The sequence below is a fragment of the Stigmatopora nigra genome, chromosome 9, assembly GCF_051989575.1.
Source record: "Stigmatopora nigra isolate UIUO_SnigA chromosome 9, RoL_Snig_1.1, whole genome shotgun sequence".
NCBI classification, from domain to species: domain Eukaryota; kingdom Metazoa; phylum Chordata; class Actinopteri; order Syngnathiformes; family Syngnathidae; genus Stigmatopora; species Stigmatopora nigra.
In genome coordinates, this window is record NC_135516.1 from 3,483,793 (window position 1) to 3,502,881 (window position 19,089).

The window sequence follows — 19,089 nt, forward strand, 5'->3', positions numbered from 1 at the left end:
TTTTATCCTAAATTTGGCATGCCCAGTTACCATATGTAACTCTGGGAAAACTCTATTTTCAGAACCCGGCTAGTGCACGGAAGCTAGTATACCCACGGCCATAAATAGAAATCAAGATGTGGTTTTATTGGCTTCATCAAGCCGTGATCTTCAACTCTTCATTTTATTTATTCATTTATTCGTTAATTTGTTTTTCATCATTTGTTTAGTTATTTGTAATCATTTATTTATTCATTTATTTATTTTCTTCATTCATTTGTTTTCTTCATTCATTTATTCATTTTTTCATTCATTTATTTATTTATTATTTTATTATCTATTTATTTATTTATTATTTTATTATCTATTTATTTATTTATTTATTTATTTATTATTTTATTATCTATTTATTTATTATTTTATTATCTATTCATTTATTTATTTATTATTTTATTATCTATTCATGTATTTATTTTTTTATTTTATTATCTATTCATTTATTTATTTATAATTTTATTATCTATTCATGTATTTATTTTTTTATTTTATTATCTATTCATTTATTTATTTTTTATTTTATTATCTATTCATTTATTTATTTTTTATTTATTTATTACCTATTTATTTATGTCTGAAATGTCTTTCCCTGTGTCTGTATTCTCACCCTCTTGCTACTGTGACAGTGACATTTCCCCAAAACGGGCTAAATAAAGTTATCTAATCTAATCTGATCTAATCTCATGGGAGCAGTTCAAAGGCAAGTGTGAAGAAGACGGCAAGAGAATCAGGACTTCAAAATTTTGGACTGATGCTCAGAGAAGGAGGAATAGCTACTCCTCAATCAATTACTTCCGCAAGTGGAGTATTTCAAGTGTCTTGGGATCTCGTGTACCATAATGGGCCAAGAGCTTGACTGGCAAATTAGTGCAATGTTCTCAATGATATGGACTTGGGGTCGCTCTAATGTGATAAAGAAGGAACCTAACCGATATGCGTAGCTCTTAATTTGAGAGTCGATCCAGAACATAGATAGGCAAAACTGCCAACCACTCTGGAATTTCAGGAGTCTACCCGGAAAAGGCAAACTCCGGTACTCAGGACAACCTCCCTAAACTAAAATGCCTCGAAATTCACACCATCGCTACAGCTTCCGCCATCTTGATTCAACTGCACTGTAAACCGGAAGATTTCGGTCACAAGAGTGCATTGTAAATCATCCGAGTTACAAGTTCTGACGAATTCGTCTTGTGCGACTTCAGCGCATATTGATTTTGCGTGTATCGCATTCACTCCGGACAAACTCCGGAAATGGGACTAAGTTACTCCTGAAATGGTTGGCAGCTCTGTATAAGTTAGCAACTTATCAGTTACAATCACATCTATGGCAGAATTTTGAGTGTTCACTCAACCTACCATGTATGTTGAAAAGAAGTAAACTGGAGTGCGTGATGAACATGCAAACCAAAAAGTATTATTGTATTATTGTTGTTCTTGTTCAGCATTTATATGTGCTAGACTTCTTAGTTTCTGAACTCCATTACTTATTCGTATTCTAAACCCGGCATCAAGTAAAAGAATGAACTCTAAGCCGCTAATTAAATGTGGCATTCTCAGCTGTCCATAGTCCTTGTATCTTTCCCTTTGCACAAAGGAAACGAGTGAGGAACCATGTGTGTCTTAATTTCAAACGTCAGATGAGGATGGTGCTATTGTTAGAATGCTTATTTACAGATGGTCACTTGAGGAGGTGTTGAGTACAGGACCTTGGCACCATATGTATTTCTTGTCTTGTCCTTCCTTAGGACAATTTATTTGGACCCAGATCTTAAAACACTCAGAACAACTCTGCAGTAGCACTGGACGTTGCATCAGATGGGGAGAGAACATGAAGGTAAGGCATTGCTGTTTTTTTCTGCATGGTTATACAGAAAGAAAGCATGCTCCAAAATATTTTAGATCACAAATCATCCTTATTGTATCTTCATAAAAAAGCATTTTATTGCTTTAAAAATATCTGAAAAATATAAAGTATTTGTGAAATATACTCAATGTAATAATAAAATAATATAGTCAAGTTGTATACTTGGTAAATATAATTGGAATATTTATTCATCAATAACTCCAACAGAAGACGTCGTACATACATACACTAAACAACTTTCTTTTTTTAAATAAATTAATAAAGATTATGGCAACCTCATGGTGTAGAGCACAAGTGTGAAGTTGGCGGCCCGGGGGCCAAATCTGGCCGAGGCATCATTTTGTGTGGCCCGGCAAAGTAAATGATGAATGCCGACTTTCTGGTTCAGGATCAAATTAAAATGAAGAGTATAGATGTTTTTAGTTCAAAAATCTTTTTGTTAAATATAAAAATATATATAAAAAGCTCAAATAAACATTGTTTTAGATCTAAAAAAAAAACTAAATATTCAGGGCTTTTAATCCTGTTCTTTAAATCCATTTATTTAAAAAAAATCTAAATATTATATCTAAAATGATCCGGCTCATGTGAAATCAAGTAAACATTAAAGCGGCCCGCGAACCAACCCGAGTCTGACACCCTTGATGTAGAGGTTCACTTGCCTGACTTCAGTGGGGGCAGGCGCGAACTCGATTCCTGCTAATGATGGTGTGATGGGGAGTGCGGAGTGGGAGTCGTTTCTCTCTCTGTGTGCCCTATAACCGATCGGCGACCAGTCTAGGGTGTACTCTGCCTTTCGCCCGACGACAGCTGGTTTAAGATCCAGCAACCCCCGCCGCAACCCATTCGAGGATGGGCGGTATGGAAGATGAATGAATGAATAAATAAAATGTACATACATTTTCAAATGCGATGCAATGGTGAACCATTGCTATAGCTGTGTTCATTAATGTAATTTCCCGTTTTATTGTGGTGAGTTCCTGTCTTACAGTGCTCACTCTTCTAATCAACTGAGTGTCTACACTTGTGTGTAATTAACCTTGCTCTCACCGTGACCGTTCGTCAGTTTTTGTTGGAAGATAAGCCATCATTATCATCTTTGTTTCATGTTTTTGCGTTTACTGCCCAGTCCATGTATTGGAACTATGGTGTTTTGTGTTGTTTCCTTGAGCTGGCCTGTGTTTATCTCCGGGTGTTTTCCTGTGTCTGTATTCTCCCCCTCTTGCTACTATGACAGTGAAATTTCCCAAATACGGGATGAATAAAGTACCATATATTCACGACTATAAGGCGCACTTAAAAGTTTTAAATTTTCTCCAAAATAGACAGTGCGCCTTATATATGGAAAAAACAGAAAACCAAAAACGAAAACCACCACTGTCCGATATTAAAAAAACACAAACGCCTGAACTGAAACAATACTGTTAAATATGCAGATGCCATCTTAGTTTACAAAATCTTCCATCATATAGCTCCTCCCACACTGCAAGATTTTATACAAAAAAATCCAAAACGTCAACAATGGCTGGCTCTAGAGGTGACTGTGCTTCAAACCTGGAAGTCAATAGCAATTACCGTATTTTTACGACTATAAGGCGCACTTAAGTCTTAAATTTTCTCCAAAATAGACAGTGCGCCTTGAAATACAGTGCGCCTTATATATGTAAAAAAATGTAATTCATTGAGGGTGCGCCTTATAATGCGGGGCGCCTTATAGTCGTGAAAATACGGTAAATAAATCTAATCTAATCTAAATATGTTGCAACCAAATTAAAATGGGCTGAACAGTCCCTTAAATTAAGCTGTTTTATACAGTTTTATGGAGTTGTGGTTGACACCCTTTTGCGTTTTCTATTATAGAATTTTTAAGCTACAGTACACATGTAGTATGTCATATGTGTTTTGTGCATGTTTTTTTTTATTGGAGTTTACTATGCTGAGTCTTATATTGAAGTGGTACTATTGTTAGTATTGCTCTAATAGTTTATGATACAGTACTAAAGCCAAAGAATTTTTGTGGAGTTTAGAAGAAAATAAAAGACACAGAGTGAATATGCAGATACTTTTATTCTACTGAACACACTTAAGGAATCACGAGTGACTCAGAAAAAGGAAGATGACATAGGGGCTTCATTCTTCATTCTGTCCTTTCTACAGAAAAAAGAAAATCAAATTATTCAATCATTTAGGTATTCATTTTCTGCACTGTCAATGCTCATTAGGGTCACGGGGTCCTGTAGCCTATCCTAACTTATTTAGGCCAAAAGGGCTAAACAGGCTAAACTGGTCATTGGGAACATATAGAGACCATTCGCGCTCACAATCCCAAGCCACTGAATGGAACTCAAACCTGAGCAGTCTTTATCATAGACAAGAGAAAGATTCACTGCAGAATGGTGACTGTTCCAACTATATCCTTCAAATTATTATTATTATTTAACCTATCCGTTTCATTTGGTCAAGAATGATCTTTAAAATTCTTACTGTAATAGTCAAACTTAACACAGCGTTTAATAGATTAAAATGTATTTCCCACTATTAAGAAATGTTTTTTAATCTTATAAAAGCAACAATGGGAATTTAGTCAAATGTTTGTCCTATTTTCGAGGATAAGGGAGTTTTCATTATTTAACAAAACATTAACCATTTTTGTTTTTTATAAAAGCCAAAAACTGACCTTTGGCCCGACATCACGACTCTTGGCACGCAGCTTGTTGACTTGAGTCTCAGCGATGTCCGCTCTTTCCTCTGCCTCGTCAAGATCATGCTGAATCTTGCGGAACTTTACCATATTATTGTTGGCTTGTTCCTCCTACAAGACACGATCAATGTATTTTGACACTACTTTTTTTAAGTGCCTCTCTAGCATGATATTAGCTCAATCTGATTATGTTAATCAATAAGATTTCACGATAGAATAGCAAATACTTACAGCTTCCTCAGCACTTCTTTTGTAGGATTTTACTTTTAATTGAAGTTTATCCACCAAGTCTTGAAGACGGGCTAGATTCTTACGATCTTCCTCGGTCTGAAATGTTTGTTTTTAATGAAATGAATCAACCCATCTTTCTCATATCATAATTGACCCTTTTATAACATGGATTTCTTACTTGGTAAGATAGCTCCTTGACACGTCGCTCATACTTTCGCACCCCTTTGACGGCATCACTAGATTTTCTTTGTTCGATTTCCACTTCACTCTCCAGCTCTTTGATCTGTTCAACGATAACGTGAGAAACTGTAATAATTAATGTATATTTAAGTCAATCAAAGGTATGTTGAAGTTGTCACAGAGAAGTCCATCAATGACATATACTGTATATATAGGAAGAACATGGAACAACACTAAATAATCTTAATTGTTTGTCTTAAAGGTCACAAAAAAATCAGGTTGTTGTTTCTTTAAAAAAATAAGATAATCTAAGTGTTTTTATAGGCCGTACAGTTTTAATAATGTGCCACATGAGAGTTTCGTGTATCCCGGTTGTGGTCATTAATATTGTTTTGTTCATTCGGAAAAGGCAGCAGACAGAAAATTGTGTTCTAGCAGAAAGAGAAAGGAAGAACAAACAGGAAGAAAAGAATAACAACCAACAGAAACAAAGAAAAATATATCATTACATACACATGCTGCCTGTTGGATGTAGCGGTGCTATTGCAATGTGAATGTATTGGCTTTGTCAATGAATATCATTTCATTATAACTTACCCTGCCCTCTAGCTTCTGCACTTGCTTTTTTCCCCCTTTCATCGCTATTTGTTCAGCTTCATCCAGACGGTGCTGCAGGTCTTTGATGGTTTGATCCATGTTCTTCTTCATACGCTCCAAGTGAGCACTGGTGTCTTGCTCTTTTTTTAGCTCTTCTGCCATCATAGCAGCATCGGTAATTGCCTTTTTGGCCTTCTCTTCGGCGTTTCTGCACTCTTGGACTGCATCTTCTACCTCACTTTGAAGCTGGGAAGTATCAGCTTCAAGTTTCTTCTTTTGGTTTAGCAAGCTGGTGTTCTAATTAAATGGGTGAAATAAGAAAACTGTGACCAGGTGAGTGATAATTTCAAAATATCTGGTAAATAGATGCATCATTTCAAAGAGCTGTGTCCAGATCACTCCACAAAATGATTAGTGAAAAGTGATGACTACTTCACAGCCACCATGCAAAAACAACAATGGCCTGTTACATTCATAAATGAGAAAAGAAAATCCAAGGAACCACAAAAGTAAAACATTTAAAAACCACAAAATTAACTCATTATCAATATGAACTGGAACACTGTTGAAATTCATGTCAGGAGGAAAGAAAATGGAACTATGACTGCCCTATGTGCAAAAATGTACTGTAGGAGCAAAATCTTAATCGACTATGACCTGGCGTCCACATGTGTGGACATCACATTTTTGGTTGCCAAAGACTACAATGTTCAATGTTGGACTACAGAAGCCTGGCGTCCACTTAACGATGCGGACATCATTTTTCTCCGAAAATAGATTATGTAAAAAGATAATTCTTTGGTTGTTTTTTTTTACACTCATCAAGTCCCAATTAGCCTCAATATATAAGAGAAAATTAAAATGCACGATTTGCAAGAGTTTGAGTTCTTTGGAGGTCAGTAAGTTACAACTGCCATTTCTGCAATCTTACCTGTGAGTGCAGTAGCTGCACCCTCTCACTAACATCAAGCAACTCTTGCTCAGCCAGTTTACGTCCTCTCTCAGTTTGTTCAAGAGCTGACCGAAGTTCTTCCAGTTCAGCCTGAATGAGGTTGTTACGTCTCTCCACAATGGCAATGTTCTCTTTGAGCTCATCGTTAGCACGGAGAGACTCATCAAGATGGAGTTGGGAATCCTTGAAAATGAAAACCCAAATGTTAAAAGTTAATTTCTTTGTGTCTTTATTTTCCAATAATTTCATACAGTACCTTCAAAATTGCATGAAGAGATTTGAGTTGCTTCTGCGCCTCAGCTGCCTGCCTGTTGGACTGACTTAGCTGAATCTCCATTTCGTTGAGGTCTCCCTCCATTTTCTTCTTCAAACGAAGGGCCTCATTTCTACTTCGGGTCTCAGCCTCAAGTGAGCTCTGAAGGTTGTCCACAATTCGCTGTTGGTTTCTCTTGGCTTGTTCCAGCTCTTCATCTTTTTCAGCAAGCTTGCGTTCAATGTCAGCCTTCACCTGACTGAACTCAAGCTGTGCTCTTAGAATCTTTCCTTCCTCGTGCTCTAGGGTGGCCTATAAATATGAAATAAGTTAATTTTATACTTGTTAAAGTCTGAATTAATTTATTAAGATAATTTACCTCTGCCTCTTCCAGAGCAGTTTGAATGTCGGACTTCTCCTGTTCCAACTGCTTTCGTACTTTCTCGAGTTCATGGATACTCTTTCCACTCTCACTGATTTGTTCAGTAAGGTCAGAGATTTCCTCTTTGCAATGAAAGGAACCATATTGAAAATATACCAATGTTTTTACATTGAAATCCATTTTTTTAAGTGCTAAACTGACCTTGTAAATTCTTGTTTTCTCTTTTCATAGTCTCCAAGTGATCTAGAGACTCTTCATAGGAGTTCTTCAGTTTAAAAAGCTCTGTGCTCAAAGTCCTTGCCTCTTTTTGAGAGCTTTCCAACTCTACTTGAGACTCCTCATATTTCTGCTTCCACTCTGCTAAGACCTAAAAGACATTCCATACTTGGTGTATTTCTTAAACCTGTGCCGGCAGTAAGATAACAGGCGCCGCCGACCTTCCGTATATAATTATTCAAACCTTGTCAAAGTTTCTTTGTTTCTTGTCTAGGACAGCAGCGGCGGCATTTGACCTCTCAACATCCACCATGAGATCCTCAATCTCATTTTGCAGTCTGTGCTTAGTCTTTTCCAGTGAGGAACATTTAGCATTCACTGCTTCCACAGCTTCCTCAGCATCCTGTAGACGCTGAGCCAGTTTCTTCCTGAATTATGATCCAAGAGCTTTAGTTTAGTCGGATATTACCAGTGTATCATTCTGTGCAGTTTCCTCACTTGGCATCCTCCAATTCTTCCGTCCTCTGGATGGCATCAGTTTCATACTTAGTTCTCCACTGAGCCACCTCAGAATTGGCCTTGGACATACCACGCTGCAGTTCAGCCTTGGCCTCCTGTTCCTCCTCATACTGCTCTCTAAGCAGGTCACAGTCGTGACGAGAAGATTGCACAGCATGTGCTAATGCGTTTTTGGCCTAAAAGATATTTGAATTAAAATGACTGTTCCACTTGTTGCAATAAGACATGTGTGTTTAGGATTTTCAGAACAAGGACATGTGCAACCTTAATTTCCTCTTCCAGTTGCCTCTTGAGGTCTTCAACTTGTTGAGTGTATGATTGTTTTCCTCTTGTGAGTTGTGACACTAGGGAATCCTTCTCCTCAAGTTGCCTTGTGAGTTCACCTAATTATTTTCAGAGAGATCTTATATATATATATATACATATATATACATATATATATATATATATATATATATATATATATATATATATATATATATATATATATATATATATATATATATATATATATATATATATATATATATATATATATATATATATATATATATATATATATATATATATATATATATATATATATATATATATATATATATATATATATATATATATATATATATATATATATATATAAGGAGAGAGAAATTAAGCATACCATTTTCAGTTTGAAGTTTTGCTTTGTGAGTGGTGAAGTCACTGATCGTACGCTGTCCCTCTTCTGCCTTTGTTCTATATTCAGCCATCTGGTCTTCCAGTGTTCGGCACATTTTCTCCAAATGAGTCTGTATAGAAAAAAAAACGCCACAGATACAGGCATTCATTATCTGTACTGTTTAAGGGAGGGTAATATGGTTGGGCAGAATCAAAATGTATAATTTTTATTTCCTTTTTTGGAAAAAACAACAAGCAAGCAAGAAAGAAAACTTATATATTTAATATACCATCATCCCTTGTTCTTTTATTCTTGTGTTAATCTCTATATTATATATTTATATATATTTGAGGATATTCAAGTCATGTTGATTGTAAGGAGGTAAGCCGAGCTTTGAGATTCTTATAAGCTAGGTTTGATATTACATTGGGCAAAGTACTAAATGGATGAATCTGTGCATACTGGATCACTCATGGAAAGCTATGATAAAAAAAGAAGAATACAAGTGTAAAAGTGAATAATAAATGTACTGAAATGGCATTGATGCCGACAAAAAATACATTATTTAGTGTTATTTATTTTGGAAATATTGGAAATACTATGTCTGTGATGTATAGTGTTCATTACCTTTGACTTAACAATATGTTCCATATTGGAAACGACATCATCCAGTTCTAGTCGGAGTTCGCTCTTCTCCTTCTCCAGTTTCTGCTTGACTCTCTGCAGGTTGTCAATCTGCTCCCCCAGGTCAGCAACACTGTCGGCTTGTTTCTTTCTCAGTGTGGCCGCGGTGGCTTCATGCTGCAGGGTGGCCTCCTCCAGATCTCTGCGGAGTTTCTGGAACTCAGCCTCCCTCTTCTTGTTCATCTCAATCTGGACAGATGTGGCTCCACCTGCCTCCTCCAGCCTCTCACTGATCTCCTCCAGCTCTCTGGCCAAGTCTGCTCTCTGCTTTTCCACCTTGGCTCGGCCAGCTCTTTCTGCCTCAAGCTCTTCCTCCAACTCCTCAATCCTAGCCTATATCCATGTCAAATAAAATCTCAAAATATTCCACACAAAAATTCCCCCCAAAAATGTAACGCTATACAATTCGTCTTCTGGGAATACAGACAACGATTATTCGTAGAATAGCCACCATGATTTAAACTGCAGTAACTGTATTAATTAAGTTTCAACTTGTGAATGAAATGGAGTTTTCAGAGAATTGTATTACCTGTAACTCCTTCAATTTTTTCTGGAGCTGTGCATTGATGGCTTGCTCATCCTCTATTTTGCTCAAAAGCTGGTTCATTTCAAAATCTTTCCTGTGGATGAACAGAAGTATTTGTCTCCTGAAACCATTCCAAAAAAGATTAGGAATCTCTTACTTTTTTAGCCTCTCTTCAAGTTGTTGCTTGTCATTTTCCAGGTCCATAAGACTCTCTTGAGCTAACTTCAAGTCTCCTTCAAGCTTTCGCTTTGCCCGTTCAAGGTCCATTCGCACTTTTTTCTCCTGTTCCAGGGATCCTTCCAGCTATTGGGTATCACACACAACATTAGTTATCATTGATGTTTGGCAAATTGTCATTCATCTTAAATCTCACATCGTCCACTTGCTGCTCCAGTTTGGATTTGGCCTTTGTCAGAGTGTTGACTTTGTCTTCTTCACTCTGAAGGTCGTCCAGCGTTTGCTGATGAGCTTCTTGCAAGGCTTTCTTCTCCTTGGTTAGTTTGGCTATGATTTCATCCAAAGCTCCCATTTCCTCGGTCAAGTTCTTGACCTATTCCCAAACAATTTTCATTCGAAGCTCATGAATGAAGGTCTTAAGTATTCAAGGGTCTATGTGAAGTTGCGTAAAACAGGAGTCACAATAACATGTACATTTCAAAGGACATACTAAGATGTATTGCATTGTTCTATGACAAATTTGCATCCCAAACTTTCCCAACCGCGGTTATATTAAAACGCAGCACAGTCTCTTGCCTCGTTATCCCTTTTTGCACGGTTAGGACCTATGGGGATCTGTAACTTCAGACCCAACAGTCTATGTTGTACCTTGTTTTCAGTGGCATGTTTCTCCTTCTCCACTTTCGCCAGGGTTAATTCCAAGTCGTCAATGTCTTTCTTTAGCTCAGAGCACTCATCCTCTAGTTTTCTTTTCTTAGCTGTTAGCTCAGCATTCATCTCTTCCTCATCCTCGAGTCTTTCAGTTAACTCTTTGGTCTTGGCTTCCATCTGGATTTTGTTTTTAATCAGTCCCTCACATCTTTCTTCTGCATCACAAAGATTATCCTGCTCCTGTTGTTACAAAGATATAGTTTATGTAAAGCTGAGTGGCCACTATTTTATTCATGTTAAACAATAGATATTGAGAAGTGTTAGGGATGGTAGACATACCGACTGAACTTGAAGCTGCAAGTCATTTTTCTCTTGGAGAAGTGTGACCATTTTTTCTTCCAGTTCCTTCTTGCGGGCTTCTGATTTTGCAAAAGCCTCTTTTAGTTTGGTAAACTCTTCCTTCATGTTGGCCATTTCCTTTTCAGTCTCTGCTGACTTTAGCAGAGGTTTGATCTTGAAGTACATCTTCATCCAGGGCCAATTCTTAACTCCCATGAAGGCACGGATGTTCCACTGGATTACAAGTAATGCATCCCTGTCCACAATAAACGGTGATTGATTTTGGGGTACAAACATTATTTTCGTACATCCAAATTTCTTAATTCAATTTCAAACGCTCATCATATTGGGTAAGTGGAAGTTTCTCTTTAATGATTGACTTTTTTACCTCCGTTCAACAATCTTTTGGAATTCAATTCTTGCAAGAAGACCCCTTGACCGAGATTGGATGCCAGTAATGATCAGCGCTAATCGGTCATCTCGCATCTCTTCAAGCTGACCAAGCAGTCCTGCTTTGAAGAACACCTGTTGGGACACATTAATTATAATACACACAAATAATAATAAATAGACTCTCCTTCATAAAATTCTCACCTTAGTGTGCCCAAGTTTGTACTGGTTGTGGTCAATATCCAGAGAACCTAACAGTTTCTCTGCAGCCTTCTTGTTGTCAATGAACTGTCCTTCAGGAATTGCATTCGGATTCAGAATACGATATCTTTAATGGGAATTGAAAATAATATCATTTAAAATGATCTAAATGATAATGTCTACATGTGTATAAATTGATTAATTTTCCCAGAACAAAACCTCTGTTTAAAATCTCCATAAAGGATCCTGTTGGGGAAGCCTTTTCTGCAGATTCGGATCCCTTCCAGCACACCATTACAGCGCAGCTGGTGCATCACCAAAGGGTTCTCCATGGCACCAGGGGTCTTGGTCTCATTGGGGATGATGCAGCGGACAAAGTGGGGGTGAGTAGACCTCAGGTTGGTCATTAGCTTGTTCAGATTTTCCTGCAAGGTTTGACAACTTTGTTTCCTTAGTTTATGTAAATGTTATAAACCATTACCCTATTTTGAAAGAATTTAGTTTTATGGGTGACAAAAGACTATTTTTTTGAGTATTAGTTTATATTGTTATTGGACAATATTCATTTTCTGACCCTAGGTAGCTAAGAGGCACCAGGCGGGGGACACCCTGAATTGGTGGCCAACCAATCGGATTCTAGGGGCCCCATTTTTGTTTAAAAAAAAGAATCACAGCAATGTTGAAACCCGAGCTGTGTGTATGTAGTAACAACATAGTAAATGGGTCAGGTGTGGAGATAAAAATAAATTGACGTGATGAAGAAAAACTGAGAACTTTAGCATGCAGTATTACCAGATATACAAACATGCCTATATGGTTCTTCAGGAAAATCTAGTACTATAGTTCTCCTTCCACAACCACTCCAAATGTCTTTGGACTGAGTATCCTGAACAATGAGTCTGTTGCTATATTCAGTGAAAGTTGCACAACTCTTCCGGAAAGAAATAATTTCTTACCCTGTGTAAAGCAGAGACAGTTTGGAAGGATGACCCTTTCTTCTTAGCACCTTTCGCCTTGCCTCCAGACTCTTGAGCTAAATGAAAGCAATCACATCTAAAGATTTAATTTCTGACACGTTTATTTCATTACCGTGGTTATTCTTAGAAATCAACATACCAGAATCAGCTCCTGCATACCCAGCAAAGAGAATTGATAATAGTTTAAGGTTAGACTTTTGGAAAAGTCCAACAACAGTCTCATTCAGAGGGTCCTTGTTCTTAACCAGCCAGTTGTTGATATTGTAGTCAACAGTTCCAGCGTAGTGAACTAGAGAAAAATGAGCCTCGGCTTTTCCCTTGACAATTCGGGGCTTCTGAAAGTTGTTAGATTTTCCCAAGTGGTTGTCATAAAGCTTAGCTTTAAAAGTTGAATCACTTGCTTTGGGGAACATGCACTCCTCTTCAAGGATGGACATGATACCCATGGGCTAAGGAGAACAGAAGATGGTGTAAGTGTGGAAAATCTGTCAGACATTTTAATTAACTCCCACCTTTTCAATCAGGTCAATGCAAGCTTGTAAATCCATGCCAAAATCTATAAATGTCCATTCGATGCCTTCCTTCTTGTACTCTTCTTGCTCCAGCACAAACATGTGATGGTTGAAAAACTGTTGCAGTTTTTCATTGGTGAAGTTGATGCACAGCTGCTCAAAGGTGTTGAACTGTAATGGAGGTTGGATAGAGAAAAGACCTCTTATTTTCAACTTTTCACCATTTTCCATCGTAAGTAAAAATGAGAAATATCCTTTTACTCCACCAATAAATAAACAGTGCTCACATCGAAGATCTCAAATCCAGCAATATCCAAAACCCCAATGAAGTATTGGCGAGCCTGCTTGGTGTCCAGTGACTGATTAATACGGACCACCATCCACAAAAACATCTTCTCATACACTGACTTGGCCAATGCACCAATCGCATAGTAAACCTGTAAAGGAGTCAATGAACTGAATCCCTCCATTTCCTCCAAGGATTCTCAAAAAATTCTTACCTGGGCAACATTTTGTCCCTTGGTAACCCACTCATTTCCTACTTTTACTCTTGGATGACAGAGACCTTTGCTGAGGTCAGCTGAGTTCAGGCCCATAAGATAAGCAACTTTGTCAGCATCTGAAGAGAGAATATTTGCAGAAAAGCTGTGTTTATTTACATTTTTATAGAATGTCTGAATATCTATAGTCAAATCAAATCAAATCAAAAGCCTTTATTGTCATTATACACGTCTGTGTATAATGAAATTGGTGGTAATAGTCCACAAAGTGCGTTTTCCCAGTAAAAACATAATAAGAAATATAAAAGTATAAAAAGTCACGTCCGGGCAAGGTAAATTCTAAAATATTGCACAATCTAAGATATTTCTTATTGCAGTTATTGATATTATTTTGTTAACAGCTAGAAAGGACAACAAAAAGGGACCCATCCCATTAATCTACCAATAGAACAATAGAACACCGGCCAAAATGAGTAAAAGTAACCAAGCACCAGGTGCTTGGGGACAGAGCATTTTAATAATAGAGACAACCCAACTTCTGCATGGACTGACTGGATTGAGTCCCAAAAAAATCTGACGACTGACATATGGATTTTCGTATGTCTTGAACTGTATAAGGTTGACAAGGACCTTCGTCCGGATCTTACTGGTCATCTGGATGACAACCCTAAAAACTGACCAATTGCCAAATCAACTTAAAATTCAGCGTGTCTCAAGAAGATATGCTACCACCTCTGTGACTATAGATAAAAATTCCAATTTGACACAGACCATCCAGTATGGGACATCAAAACTCCAAGAATAAGCAAACTAAATTGTCAATCCAGGATGTGCTATGCAAACACTCGAGGATTTCTTACCTTCCGTGCCATCGGTTTCTGCCTGTTCCTCTCGCTGCTTCTGCTTAAACTTCATGTTACCGTAGTGCATGATAGCACCTACTAATTTATAAATGCTATTCTTCTCTTCGTTAGTGAAGCCCAATACATCAAATGCCTCCTAGAAATAAAAAACAACAACACAAAAACAGGACTTGAGTTGTTGAATTAAAAACTTCAATTATTTTAAACCTTACATCAGTAGCCATAAGCTCCTCAGAGTCATTGATAGATGCTACAGTTGTCTCTCCTTGGGAGATGAAGGCGTAGTCATAGGGGTTGTTGGTGATGAGCATCATCTCTAAAATTATGTTATACATAAAATTACAAAGGACAGGGAACCATGATTACTTTCTTTGGGCAAGTATTACAGATTTCATTTTTATACCAGGAATCTAATGCTGTGTACTTACCAAGAAGTTCAGGTTTTGCCTGAGATAAGATTTGGTAGAAAATATGGTAGTCTCTCTCAGCTTTTAGCTGGAAGGTGACACGCGACTTTTCCAGAAGATCTGTTGAATGGATGGTCATGGAATATTGTGTTACAGTTTAAAAAGTATGTTCCCATTTTTTTTTGGTTACATAGGTGTGTAAATGAGATGAAAAGAACCAAATACAACAAGAATATGTCTATTTTTTGGGGAGAGTGGACAAATGGTTAGCACTTCTGCGTTGTTGTGTGTTCATGTTCTTTGGATCAAGTTTGTTTGGTCAATTACTTCAGTGGGCGCATTTTTAAAGTACCGATAAAATTTTGTCACTTAACTGCCTCTCTAGCATGGTAGTAGCTCAATCTGTAAATACTTGACGTTGGAGGACGCTGTTCTAGTCCCATCATGGACAGAACCATAAGTTGATGATGGGATAATGCTAGAAATGCAATTGACCGTTGTTGAGGTACTCTTAAAAACAGTATCCTCTCTACTGCAATTAGTACAGCACAGGTTGGGCTGAGTCGTAATCTTTTCTTGAATATGTTCATGTATTCATTCATTTTCCATACTGTTTATTCTTACAAGGATCTGAGGGGGTGCTGGAGCCTATCCCGGCCAACAATAGGCACCAGGTGGTGGACACTCTGAATTGCGGAATTGGTGCCTAGCCAATAAGACAGACAACCATACACTTCGACCCCACTGGCATTGTCCTGTGTGTTCTACTGAAAAGACCCACTCCCCGTACTTTCATATGTATATGTTTCAACACCCCACAAGCATTGAAAATGAGTAAAATTTAAACAAGGTGGTAAGAGAATTTTTTACTTACAGGTCTCAATATCAGCAGAAGATAATTTCCCTCGATTGTCGAAATGAATCCTGATAAATTTTCCCTAAGAACAAATGTGTTACACAGTTGTTATTCAATTGTTAGAAGAGAAATATGCTGAATGGTGACCTGAATTTAATGAATATACTCACAAATCTAGAAGAGTTGTCATTTCTGATAGTTTTGGCATTACCAAAAGCCTCTAGAGCGGGATTAGCCTGGATGATTTGATCTTCCAGAGTCCCCTGCAGACAAAAATATCGGAGTTAGGGTTATATATATATATATATATATATATATATATATATATATATATATATATATATATATATATATATATATATATATATATATATATATATATATATATATATATATATATATATATATATATATATATATATATATATATATATATATATATATATATATATATATATATATATATATATATATATATATATATATATATATATATATATATATATATATATATATATATTCATATTCCATATTTATAGTCCCATTGCATTGAAGTGACACCTTCTTTTCAACAGCTTGATCTTTTTTTCCACTCGGAACAGCAGCGATGCTCGCAAAGTATTGAATGACCCGCTTGGTGTTGACAGTCTTCCCAGCACCAGATTCTCCACTGTGTTTAAAATAAGATAATTGTTGTATTGACAATAACATCAAGTGGTCATGAGTGTTTTCTTACGTGATGAGAATGGACTGATTTTCTCGATCTGTAAATCAAATGAAGCTCTCATTAGTTGCAGGTTTTGTATTTGAACAGCATAACATTTGACTGAACTTTGTACCTGCCAGCATGTATTGGTAAGCATTGTCAGAAATGGAGAAGATGTGAGGGGGTGCTTCACTCCTTTTTTTACCCCTGTAGGCAACAACCACCTCTTGGTTGTAGACTGGTAGCCCCTTGTAGGGGTTGACAGTGACACAGAAGAGCCCAGAGTAGGTCTGGCATAATAACAATTCAAATAAAAAACAATATTCTAAAAAAAAATCAAACAAGACAGGAAATTACAATTAATTTCTTACATAGATCATCCATGCTGCATAGCGTTCTTTGAGGTTGAACAGCACAGCAGGTTCATGAAGGAAAGTGAACATGGCCATGTCTTCAATTTTATCAAACTTTGGTGGGTTCTGAGGATGCACATCGCAGTCCTTCACTGTTACTGTCTGTAGAAATAAAATGATTGATTATTCAAGATGAAAATTTGAACATGATTGTAGGGTTTCAAACAAGTAACTATCATAAGAGTGGTAGACTACCTTTCCAAACTCAGTGTTGACAGTGACTTTGTCACCTTCACGATTAGTGACTGTTGCCTTCACGTACTCAACTTCAGCATCTGGAACAAAGCACTCCTTCTTCATGTCAAATATCCGCGTTTGGGCTTCCAATCGCTCCTTATCTGACTTCCTAAGAAAAGGAGCAGCTGGTCCAAACTCTGCCATTGCTGCGTCACCCATTTTGCTTCTTTTTTCCTGAAAAGAGACAATATAATGTCTGTAGACAAATTTATGTTCCACTTCCTTTTCATCCCACAATTTTTCAAAAAATGATGCCCCAAAATTTGACAAAATGTACTAAATCTGAACATATGAGACATAAAAAGGTATATGAAAAAAATGATACTTTTGTTTAGTTGCTACGTGACAGAAACAAGTATTTCTAACACATAATACAGAATTAAAAGTAAATATGGTCAAAAAGAAATATTTCAAGTCTCAATGGTAAATATGGATCTTAGTGTTATGCTTACCTTAAATTGTCAACCTCTGACAAGCAACAAGACCAGAGATTGCGGATGCCTGATTTCCTCTCCTTTAATACAGGTTGTTACTCCGCCAAATAAGGTGATTGGTGCGACAGAAATGGCATCCCATTTGCATATCAAAAAAAGGAAATCTTCCAAATTGGGTAGAGTCTAGTGCTGCTATTTGTTGCTTTCACCTTGTGCATAACAGAACAATAACATAGCTTGGGCATGACATGGTGAAGGTATGAGATGGGGCGGGGCAAAACTCTCCATCAATTGCAGTGCTATTATGGAAGCAACTTATAATTATCACTGCTTTTCGACTACAGGTTGCAAAGTTGAAGATTTTTTTTTTTACATGCAATATGTGAATAGGAATTTATATGAATATATAATTTCACCTTATATTTTAAATATTGCTAGGTCTCGGAAAATCCCAAAGGAAAACAGCAGGAATATATTTAAAAGTACAAATGTTTTTGTATTATAAAATAATTTCAGAATGAGTTGAATCGACCGACATTGCTACTGTTCCTATTCTAAATTAAGTACTATTGTGAGCTTGTATGCATTGAAACTTATGATACCCCAAACGCAATGAGATTAACAATAGTCTGTTAAGTGATATGGTGTAAAATACATTTGAAGAGGGACGTATAAGAGTTGCAGCTGCTGTCTACAAAGAAACAAGACAAGGCCAAGGTCGCAGCTGTGGCACCTCTTTGTGATCACTCATCACTGTTTACAATTACGATCGATATCTTTGATGCTATGGCTTTTAAAATTGTTCCGCCTGCATGCATTGTATTGCAGGTAAAAGACATTCTTGCGTCATTACGTTTTCTAAAGACAGATAAAAATTTTATATTTGGAAAGTCAAAAAAATTAGTATATTTAACCTTGACTGATCACTCATTTTTTTCAATTTGTTATCTCTTGTGTCATGTTTATTGTTTGTTATATTACTCGGAGCTTCATATATTTTGTCAGGAATGTCCATTTGAACCGAAAAAATGTCCTAAAGACAGATCAATTTTTGTATTTGGACAGACAGGCTTGCACAAAATAGTATTTTTAACCTTAGCTAAACACTCATTTTTTTCAATTTGTTAACTCTTGTGTCAAGTTTATTGTTTGTTATATTACTCGGAGTTTCATATATTTTGTCAGGTATGTCCATTTGAACCCAAAATATGTCCTGTGTTGGAATACTGTGTAATATTATTGTTTTCAAAATCTATTTAGAAAAAATAATCATTTTCCGTTTTTGTTTTCCATGAAAAAAATTGAAATACATTTGAATACTTAAAAAAAAATCTAAATTAAATAATAATTACTACTAAGAGGCCAAGAGGGAAATTATGTAAATCTAAGTAGTATCTAAATGAACGATTAATTGCCAATTAAAATATATTGTCAATTTACTTGATAATGGAATCCAGATTAATTGATAAAAATATTCTCAAAAGAAAAAATGCCTTTAAACAAAATGCTTGTTTTCAAAATATTTGACAAGTTTAACCAGGCTTAATATTAAAACCTATTATCATGTGTAAGCAATATTATTTACTTAACAATGGAGAAAAATGAAATGGTTTAACAGTTAGGAGAT

The 19,089-nt window shown here is 36.4% G+C and overlaps 1 protein-coding gene across 1 annotated transcript; it reads right to left on the reverse strand.

Moving 5' to 3' along the window:
- Positions 1-4,030: 4,030 nt before the first annotated feature.
- On the reverse strand, positions 4,031-17,187 carry LOC144201669 (myosin-7-like). The gene is made up of 38 exons (XM_077724418.1): positions 16,987-17,187; positions 16,750-16,893; positions 16,512-16,668; positions 16,409-16,436; positions 16,234-16,342; positions 15,843-15,935; positions 15,691-15,754; positions 14,838-14,936; positions 14,622-14,725; positions 14,407-14,545; positions 13,547-13,665; positions 13,334-13,483; positions 13,047-13,217; positions 12,674-12,983; positions 12,514-12,590; positions 11,777-11,982; positions 11,561-11,684; positions 11,355-11,491; positions 10,967-11,222; positions 10,625-10,867; positions 10,173-10,349; positions 9,957-10,102; positions 9,803-9,893; positions 9,217-9,606; positions 8,593-8,719; positions 8,196-8,314; positions 7,911-8,107; positions 7,657-7,840; positions 7,398-7,563; positions 7,194-7,318; positions 6,818-7,126; positions 6,541-6,744; positions 5,610-5,906; positions 5,011-5,115; positions 4,833-4,928; positions 4,578-4,712; positions 4,251-4,259; positions 4,031-4,051 (listed from the first exon to the last, which is right to left on the reverse strand). The coding sequence occupies exons 1-38, from the start codon at positions 17,185-17,187 to the stop codon at positions 4,031-4,033; spliced, it is 5,829 nt and encodes a 1,942-aa protein (XP_077580544.1).
- Positions 17,188-19,089: the final 1,902 nt, after the last annotated feature.